The sequence below is a fragment of the Triticum aestivum genome, chromosome 5A (assembly GCF_018294505.1).
Source record: "Triticum aestivum cultivar Chinese Spring chromosome 5A, IWGSC CS RefSeq v2.1, whole genome shotgun sequence".
NCBI classification, from domain to species: Eukaryota; Viridiplantae; Streptophyta; class Magnoliopsida; order Poales; family Poaceae; genus Triticum; species Triticum aestivum.
The window spans coordinates 286,591,827-286,602,120 of record NC_057806.1 but is presented as its reverse complement, the minus strand read 5'-3'; the positions used below and the strand labels follow the sequence as shown (position 1 = coordinate 286,602,120).

The following is a 10,294-nucleotide window of genomic DNA, read 5'->3' as shown; positions in this document are numbered from 1 at the left end:
GGTAGTCGAAGTAGTCGTTCTCGCACGCTCTAGGGTCGAGGGTAGAGGTTCTCGCGATCTCGGCGACGGTAGTGGTACATGTTTATCATTGCACGAGTTTCTGTAGACGTTCATGTCATCGGTGTCGAGGTACTTGGGGTCTTCGGACTTTCCGGTCCCGTTCTTGCGACGGTAGTCATTCACGTTCATTTCGGAGAGGTACTTGATTACTCCAAACCCTTCGCGGTCGACGGTAGTTGAACTTGATGCTTGCGGTGCACATTTCTTCGTCAACGGTAGTAGTACAAGGTCGTCGTGGGAAGTGGTCGTACTCGCGAACTTGTCGAAAACAGGGTCTCGGTCGTTGGTATAGGTACTTGGTGAAATCCATGGGTGTCAGTAGTTGTACATGGTCTTCGCGTTGTAGTCTGACTTGGCGATTCCAAAATGTTCATCGATAGTGGAACTTGGCGGTCTCGACGGTCGTCGTGGTACTTGTCGAAAGGAATCCACCGAGACGGTCTTGTGTCCCTGGATTCAATGGCCTTGGCAACGACAAAAGGGGCAGCATCACCTAGCATGCTTGGCGAGGGGCTACAAGTGAGAGGCCATGGCAGCGGCAAAAGGGGCAGCAACAACACGACTCACGGACAGAGGAGGTGCTGCCGGGCGCTGATGGTGGTGGAGCAGGGGAAGTCAACGCGGGCTCACGGTGACTGTCACAACGACGAACAGAGGCGCGCGGAGAAGCAGCCGTCCGGTGATGGAGCAGAGGCGTCCATGGCCAGCGACCCAAGGTGTCGAAGATGGCCGGATCCGGGCCAGCTCGGGTTGGGGAGGCGAGGTAGCAGGCCGGTGGCGGGGCTTGGCGCGGTCGGAGGACAGGACCGCGGGGCATAGCTTGGCGGCGTCTTCGGTAGCAGGGAGGCGCGTCCCTGGCAACTGGCGTGAGGAGGAGGCCGGGGAAGGAAGGGGGCGCGCTAAGGAAGGAGGTGCGGCGCCTGGGCGGCGCTGGTGGCCTCCGGCGGCACCGGATCGAAGGCGGAGGAGGACGCGGGACGTCGGATCGGGAGGCGCCGACTGCGCCCGTCCCTGGCGGCGCGAGCAGGGAAAAGAGAGAGAGGGGTCGAGCGAGAGGACAAGGGCAGTTGGCGGCGCTGCGGGAGGAACGAGAGGGAGAGATTGGATCGGGGAATCGGGCTAGGGTTAAGACAGAGTGCGACTGGCTGGGCCTTGGCCTTGGGCCGAATGGGCCGGCCTAGCTACAGGGAAAAGGCCCGGCTGGGCTCCTCACTCCTTCCCTCTTCTCTTTTAAAAAAAACCCCAGATAGCAAAATAAAAAGGAAAGAGCGGGTATCTAAGGGAGGTTTCTGACAAGGAGGTAAAAAGCTATGGGGTCCAGGATTTAAGTAATATTTGAATAAATTGCTTAGGGCTTTTTTAGGGTAGAAAATTAAACCAAGTTTAAATTAACTTCAAACTTGATGCAATTTTGAACCCAACCAAAACAACGTCAAAAGAGATGAAATTTGGTAGAGAGGTTGAAGGCATGGTCGAGAATTTATAGGAAAATAATGAACATTAATAGAGAAGGGGAAAATGGCACTTGCAAAAAAAGGAAATAGAAGGAAAGGAGAAGGAGATGATGATGGGACAAAGGCATGGGGAATTATTTTGCAAGTGTGTCAAGGTAATTCCACATTAATGAAATATTTAATATATCTCCCTACTATTGGGAGGATATGTTTTAAAAAGAATCACCATGTGAATTCTCTCGATTTAAATGGACCGGAGATCCATGCAATTTATTTAGTTGAGTTTTAAAACGGGTTGCATGATGACATGATGCAATGCACATGATGCAAAGATGAAAGCAATAGACGAAACAAATCACACAACGAAACCCGGAAACCCTGGAAGGCATCTGAAGCTCCGGTCTTGGGGCGTCACAGCCGGGGCGAGCGATTTTGACGCGAAAGAGCCGCGGGCCCGTCGAGTCAGCGACACGAGCCTCGTCGTCCTCAGAACGCCTCGGTTTCCAGCGAGGAATCAATGGCAAGGCTGCCGCCGGTCAGCCTTGCCATTGATTCCGCACGGGTGGCGCGTCACAGGCGGCGCGGCGACGCCTCCCCTCCCGCCATGCGTACACACTGGGCGGGGCTATAAAACCAGCGCATCCCCCTTGCCTCTGGCCACACCAGCCCACAGCCGCCGCCGAGCTCTGCCTCTCTCCCCGTGCGCAACCGCCTGCCGACGTTCCTCCCCTCCCCTCTCTCCCCAAGCCCATCCGACGGCCGAGCAATTCCCCGGCGACGCGGCGGCGGCCAACGGCTTCAGCCGCCGCTCGCTCCACGAGTGGGAGGCTTATCTCTTCTTCGAGGCGAACATCCCGGCCCCACCGGACATGCGCCGAGCCGACGGGGTGGAGGCTCAACAACGGGGGCGTCCCCATTCCCCCGGTGCCCGACGTCGATGCGCGCCCCGCCATCTTCGCCGCTGAGGTCGACCGCGTGCGGGCGTCCCTAACGGAGGAGCAGCGCGCCCTCCCCCAGTACGCCGCCGACAACCACGCGTCGTGGGCGGCGTACTTGCAGCGTCGGCAGGCGCAGTGGCTGGCATCCACCAACGAGGCACCGATGTGGGGGGCATCAAGAACAACAACGGGCGCCGCATATGATGGAGCGCCCCCGGCCGCATGCTCCACGAGGTGCTCTTGCACCTCGAGGGCGGCAATGACCCGCTGCTGGCATACCCTGCCGCGGTGGCCGCCCCGGTCCCCCGCCGGAGCGCCGGGCAATGGATGCCCAGGAGGTTTGGCTCCTCCTCGTCTTCCTCCTCTCACTCCTCCTCTCGCTCCTCTTCCCATTCCTCCGGCTCGCCCGCGGTGTTCGGCGTCAAGGCCGAGCCCGCAGCGGAGACGCCGCTCGGCCGGCGCACCCGCAGCGTCGGCATCGTCATCAACGAGGGCGTCGGGCGCGCCTCCTCCTCGGCTCCTCCACGCTACGTCAAACCAAAGACGGAGCCGGGGCTCGCCGCCGTGAAGACGGAGCCGGGCGCGCCGTCGTGAAGACGGAGCCAGGGCTCGCCGGCGGCGTCAAGGAGGAGCTCGACGACGCGGCGGCCTTGAAGTGGGCGCGCGACGACTGGTCACGGACGGAGCTGGAGCGCCAGCGCCTCGCCTACGAGCAGTTCGAAGCTCGGCGTCGTGGCCGGGACGAGGGAGGCGTCGTCGTCCTCGACGACAGCAACGATGACTCACCGCCACCACCGGTCCGCCAGGGCGACACTGGGCAGGGGTCCAGCAGGGGCTGCCACATCAAGGAGGAGAAGGCCGACAACGACGTCGGCGACGTCGCCGCGCTCAGCGACTTCTTCGCCCCTTAAAAATAGTTGTAGTTGTGGCCTTTTTCGAATAACTTTGCTATGTAATGTCCGAATATATGTCCAGTTTGCTGAACTTTAGCCGAATACTTTGTCAAATTTGCCGAACTTTGCCAAATACCCTTAAAAAAGGTGTCTTGAGGCGGCCCTAGGGCCGGCGGCTGGAAACCGACTCGCTCCCAGGCCGATTTTAGCGCCACGCCCCCTGGGGGGCCAACGGCTGGAGATGCTCTGAGGGAGACAATCTTGCAAATCATCCACACGGCGTCTTGGAAAATTTCTGTCATGGGTTGGTGAGCAAACCACTAGCATCGCCAAAGCACCTCAGAAGTCTTGTCCTGGTTGGTGAGCAAACCAGGTTGGGTCAAGATTCAGGTTTAGAGGATGGCATTTTTGCCCACTGCACTGGGCAGAGGGGCAGATTTGCAAAAGATTTCTATTTGTCTGGTTTCTCTAACACACATGAAGGAAGTTGAAGCTCTGGAAGCTATCAAAAAAAGTGGAGGTCTGGAAGAATCATGCACCACACTTGATGGAGAAGATACAACAGTAGCCCGTGTCCACAGGAGGAAAATAGTGTCGAGACCAGCCAGCCTCAAACCAATGACACGGCATGCTGGTAAATTTGTGTGCCAACGCTAGAAGTTCCCGTCACCATATGACATGAAGTAAGACAAGATCTTCACATACGTAACCTGGTTTTTTACATGCACATGAATTATAGTACTATGAACTTACAGACCACACTCGACATGCGTGAATGCTTTCCAACGTGATTCCTCTAGGAAACCAATGGGATGGGGCTGCTAAAAGCTCCCAAGGGCCACATGTCCGACCATAGAACATAGCTGCATCAGACGGCCCAGTTTTAATGCATTTCAGAACACATGTGCCATATTTTGTTTTGCTTACAACAGAAATTGCAGTGCAAAAGGCTTCATAGGCAGGAACTCGAAACGAGCCGCCACAGAACAATCATCAATAGCTGTCTTCATCTGTCTCGGGCCTCCGGAGGTAATAGCGCAAACAATTAACCAGCACCTGTAAAACGGAATTATAAGAGTTCAATATTGCTGAGATGAGCAAGAAGGTTACTAAATGTGCTAATCTTGGCGTGGGTATATACCAGAGATAACGAGCTGTTAAGTTTTGCCCCTCTGTAACTCACATGAAACTTGTCCTTGGCAACCAAGCCCTGAATAAGACAACCGGCATGAACTAAGGAAGGGCCTTCATAGCTGAGTGACTACCATAACAAAGAGACAGAAACTGGCATACCTCAGTATCAATCTCAGCTGATTCCACATCAACATTTACGTCAGTAATGATCTTGATTACTTCCAAGAGTAAGCCTGGTCGATCAGCTGTCTCTATGTAAAGCATGCTGCACATGTTCAACTAAAACTGGTGAGGAAGTAGATGATGTACATTAAACCAAGAAAAATGAGAAACAGATCATTCAGGTTCTATAAGATGTGATTCTTGGCAAATGGATAAACACATTTGTTTTCTAACATATGAAGTTGTGTCAAACACAATCAACTACTCCCTCCGTTCCAAAACACTTATTTTGGAACGGAGGGAGTATTACACAAGGTGCAGTACCCAAGAACCAACAAGTTCCGTCAGCATGGCGACTTGCCCAAACACAACCAAATCCAGCAGTCCGATATATTACCTAGCCTGTCCTTTCTATACCAAATCATCCCATTTTTCATTTTAAAGGTGTCCTATGAGAGATGTACGATAATGCCTGAACCCGACTAGCCTAGACATGTTTATAATGCAAGGATGCCTCCAACACAAGAACAAAATTTTGCAGCTTGGCCCAAACTTGGGAGGCACATACATACCTTACTACTAGTCAAATGCACCTGCTTATTATGTCAGGTGATTCTTTTTACGGGAAATTATGTCGGTGATTTAAAATTTCAAATGCTCAACAAGATAAGTATGCCTCAAGCAAATGTAGTCACTGCCCACGTAAAACCCTCCATTATGATACTAGGTAGCGATCACGTGAAAATCAGTTTTGGCAGCAGTAGCAGACAATAGCTAGAGATTTAGTTTGTCAAATGTGTACAAATAGTGCTTTGGTACATATACAAGATACAACCACACGGCAAACCGTGGTGTAACATATGTGTGATGTCACCATATGACAACTATTACGTACTAGTGAATTTAGTTCGCCAATGTGCAGGAATAGCGCACCACACACAAAACCATGCATGTGCATGCCACAGAACTAACATATATGGGATAATATGCATGACAACTAATTAGTCACCGTACATGCTGACATCATGCTACACAAGCGGCATACAATAATTAGAAGCTATCATGATCAAACCTTCTTTTCGGTCCATCATCTTGCACAATTACATGTGTTGCAACATCAACATCAACCTGCCATAGAGAACATAAATTAATTAATTGCTCAAGATATAGGGAAAAAATAAAATTAAAAGCATAACACTTGGATGTCTGTTTTAAAATACCCAGTGTGTAAACACTGAGGGAAACCCATCCCTAAAACGAAAATATGCCTAACAAAAGCATGGACCAGCATCAGTGCTGAATTAGCAGGATGAGAACATCCACTGAACTCACCTTCTTCTCAGGGGCTTTGATTCCAAAAAATTCACCCATAGCTAGCTTCTCGCTTGATTCCTATACACATATTGCCTATTATTCTGATATTTCGATTAAGCAAAATGAGAACTAATCTAAAGCTACCAAACACCAAAATATAAAACACAACTGAAGAACTTGAATTCTGAAACATACGGGATGATACTGCAGAAGGTTGTTAATGATGGTCAGCCGTATTGTTTCCAACATGTCAGGGTCCTCAACCTTACGCCCTCTGGACAGAGACAGATGGTATAAACAGATAAATAATATTAGAACATGACCAAATCACCACAACTGTCTTAGTATGATAATCACAGGTGCAATTTCTAAGGAATATTTTGAAATTTTAGTGTGTCAAGACATCCTTCCATAAAGTCAGTAAAAAAGAAGAGAGAAACAGTACTTGAATGCATGTGCAATCTGTTGAATGGTAATTACAGAAAATAGACCACAAGGCAGCTAAACTAAAATATCAGTAATAATATGTGGACATTGCACAGTTGCACAAAGTGTAGCATCCAAAAGTGATGAATCAAGCATACAAATACCCTCCTTTACTTCTCGAAGTGCAAACAAACAACTAAACGCTGTATAAGAAATTGCAGCAAACAGAAAGTTGCATGCACCCACAATCGCATGATGTGGAACTTTGTTTGTGTGACAGATGAATCAGTTGCCACACTTCCTTTCGTCACATCAAGGCCCAGGTCCTTGAGTGCCTTCATCTGCAAACAGTGAACAGCACGACGCAATAATTTATAGATACAGAAAATCTGTAACTTATAAATCATTAAAGCATATCTAAGCAAGGCCAGACCAATAAAACGCCATCCCCAGCACAATAAAATGCATACCGTATCAAGTAGTGCCCCCAAACGATCTCCAAAACTCAGCTGCACAATGGTTGCATCACGGTCTGAGTCTTGGTCTATCAGTACAACTGGCTGTGGAACTGCGTCGTCAGCTGTCTGTGATATAGATTTGTTTTTCAAAAATGCACGTTTGAAATCATCAGTTGAGTATGTGTTCAAATAATAGAATGTCAGCATGTAAGAAGAACAAAAATGCCGAGAATAAAAAAAGCACTTTCCAAAGAAAAAACTAATCATTTGAGTATATCAAATTGTTGGCATCTCTATCCATACAATGAATTGTTGAAATATGTAGCAACTCTTGATATAAGCAGAACTACTTTGACACCTGATGTCTAGGACCATATTGCTTCACATCGGCCCTCAGAAGAATAAATTGTACAGTGAGACATAATAGGCAGACTGAGATTTTCTAAAACTGAAAGTGGTCTGAGTTGTCCATAAATATTTCATTGCTCAGGAATATGAGTCTACACATTTTATGCGAATTTGCAAGGCTGAAGAATATACTGCAGTGCCACAGTCCATATGTTCCACAAAGTTGTGGTAATTTGAGAGATGTAGTCATGCAAATATACCATTGAGGAAGCTCCCAACACGTTAGCTGAGTTGATAGATTGGCAACAAATCCTAGAAGGATGGCAAAATTTAAAAAATATTAGCACATGGAAACAATGTAGGACAGAACACTGATATACTGCAGAGGACATTGGCAGCACAGCCAATACAGACAAATAATTAAAGCATGAGAAACTCAGAATGGTATCATGATTTATCTAAAAACACGGCAGGCAGAAAACTTGTGCCACTACCCTTTACAGGTTTCCTGGTTATAAGCACAAAATTTTACTCAAAATATAGTTATCATATGTAGGTTCACATATGAACACAGTTAGAATTCATGTGTTTTCAATGGTGCACTAGTCCTGTCAGGACCTGGTGGATTCGATTCTTAACGAGGCAGCTCCTTGGAGTCTGGAGACTGGCAGGAGCGAAAGAAGTCAGGAACCTTGCGCTGCAGCTGCACTCCCGATCTGTAGATGCACCACGTCCTTGTTTGGCACTTCTTCCAGCATAAATATGAATGGAACATAACTGGGCTTTGCACATCGTATCTTAAAATGAAGATATAGCCTTTTGAGAGAAAACAGACAGAGCAATCTGAAATCTGTTGTGCAGGAAAATTGGTCCTCACTTGTCATTTATCCGTTTACATCTTACAAGAAAGAAACCGAAGTGCATTTTTTACTTTGTGCTGATCCGAGTTGGATGAAAAGCTGCAATTCTATTCTATGCATACAATTTCCTTCTTAATTGCGTCCATTATACTGCTCCTAACAAAATGGTTACTACAACTTCAAATTTGACATGTCATATTTCCACATCCATGCACCGAATTCAGTGCAAACGAATGCAAATATGCAACAGGCTTACAGGCCTCAACATTTGAACAGGAATATTTGGAACTATTCTTCGTCAAACATAACAATAGAGAGCACATCACAATCATATCCAATCTAAGTCTCAAAGTTATAGGATAATCATGGATTTATGGCCTCTGAGATAGAATGCATACTCATCTAGGAAGGCCGTGAACAACCGAGCAACACATCCTGAAGTCAACGGTAGCATCTATTCCTCCCCTAGGATTTCCCCGAGCTGAGCTAAGCTAATCTACCGAACAGATGACTAGTTCGCAGAACCGAAACGCTAAACGACACATCATGGTTCACCTTTCAACAATATACGTCCCATTATTCAACCCAGTGAGATAAGTGGAACCGCAGCGACGAAACGGGATCAATCGACTGATCCCGTTCCAAGCCCCAAACTGGCGAAAGGCAGCACTGGCTCCGCTCTCATTCAGATAAAGCGCCACCCCGATCGTCCTAGACTCGAACCAATCCAACAACGGCTAGCGAGGCGCGCCGAGGCACAGCACACGGTAGGAGGAACAGGGATCGCATCACAGGACCGGGTTCAGAATCGGGAGAAACCGAGCGCGCGGAGGGCGGCTCAGATCGCTCACCTCGGGAGAGATCGGGGGGCGGCGAAGCGGAGGGGACGCAGCGGCACGCGAGGGGCCGCGGCGGCGGGGCGAACGAGGTGGCGGTGGGAGGTGGCGAGCGCCATGGCCTCTGTCACTCGGAACGCAAGGAGTGGCGCAGTCGCGGTGTGCTGCCTGCGGTTTGGTGTTGGTAGGCAGTCGGGGTGGGAGGGGGAGAGGGAGAAAAAGGGAGGGAGGGCCGTCGTGGTGGCCAGCCGCGTAGATGGTGAGTGGGACGTGAGATTTCTTTTCGTGCGCCCACTTGGGCGACGGGAGGGACACACCCTTGTTTTCTTGTGCGGGAAACGTCCCACTTCCAGTACGTCATCTAGGCTAGCTAGCCCCCTCGCACTTGTCCCGTCGCGTGCTCCGGGGTCGCGCGCCGGTGGGTGCTGACGACCTTGGCGGCACATCAACGGCTGCACTCGCAACGCCGCACCGGCCGTGCTCCTTTCTGACACACCACACGGATGACGACACCTGTACCAGCAAGCTAAAACTCATACAGTAGAACAGTTTTGTTTTTGTGTTGAGGTAGTAAAAAGCTTTTTTTAGATGAGGTAGTAGTAAAAAGTTGCTGTGCCAGCGAAAGAAGAGCTTCATGTCAATTGGTACGATTATTCTCTGATAACAGAAATAACCTCTCTTTTTTTAAAGTAGCCGTAATGCCAAATGAGCCTTCGCTTCGGTGTTGCAACTTGCAAGTAGCGGCAAACATGGATTGCGTGTGCAACTAGCTTGCCTCCTGGTTTTATATCTAATCGAGGGCCGTATTAGGGGCGGATCATGTAGGCGAAATGATACTTTTTCTCTTGAGCAATCACAGAGGACGGATTGAGCTGGGTGATGATTCTGGACTCTGGAGATAACAATAATTGGCAAGCTGATGGTTCTTTTTTGGAGGGAAACTGGCATGCTGCTGTAGGTACTAGTATATGATATTTATATTTTCTTTGGATTTCTCTACGATTCTAACGTCAGTTTTTTTATCATAGCAATTTATTTATTTTGAAATCAAGAGTTTTATTGATTACTTAACGGAATTACATTCCTTCATTACACAAGCCATAAGGAAGGATGGAATATAGTTTATCCAAAAACATCTTCTCCTAGAGGAACTACAATGTTTAGTACAAAGATGCGCTAGTTCATTTGCTGCTTTTGTCGTGAAGGCCAAACGAAGTTCCTCGAAGTTTCCGCAAAGCTTTTGAATATTGCTGACAGTGGCAGCTATCTCCGATCGGTCTACACAGAAGAATTGCACTGTTTAACAACCTACTGGGCATCTGATTCAATTATAACCCTTTGATACCCTAGATCAGAAGCTAGTTGTATGCCATCTCTAATGGCATATGCTTTCGTTGATCTTGCATTAAGA

The 10,294-nt window shown here is 48.7% G+C and overlaps 1 protein-coding gene across 1 annotated transcript; it reads right to left on the bottom strand.

Annotated features, from left to right (window-relative positions):
• Nucleotides 1-4,024: 4,024 nt before the first annotated feature.
• Nucleotides 4,025-9,154, bottom strand: LOC123102995 (ACT domain-containing protein ACR12). Its single transcript, XM_044524475.1, has 10 exons — nt 8,899-9,154; nt 7,448-7,499; nt 6,852-6,965; nt 6,628-6,722; nt 6,151-6,229; nt 5,974-6,033; nt 5,714-5,769; nt 4,639-4,744; nt 4,487-4,555; nt 4,025-4,401 (listed from the first exon to the last, which is right to left on the bottom strand). Exons 1-10 carry the CDS (start codon nt 9,000-9,002, stop codon nt 4,339-4,341), a joined length of 798 nt encoding a protein of 265 aa, XP_044380410.1. The 5' UTR covers nt 9,003-9,154; the 3' UTR covers nt 4,025-4,338.
• Between the last annotated feature and the right edge of the window lie 1,140 nt (nt 9,155-10,294).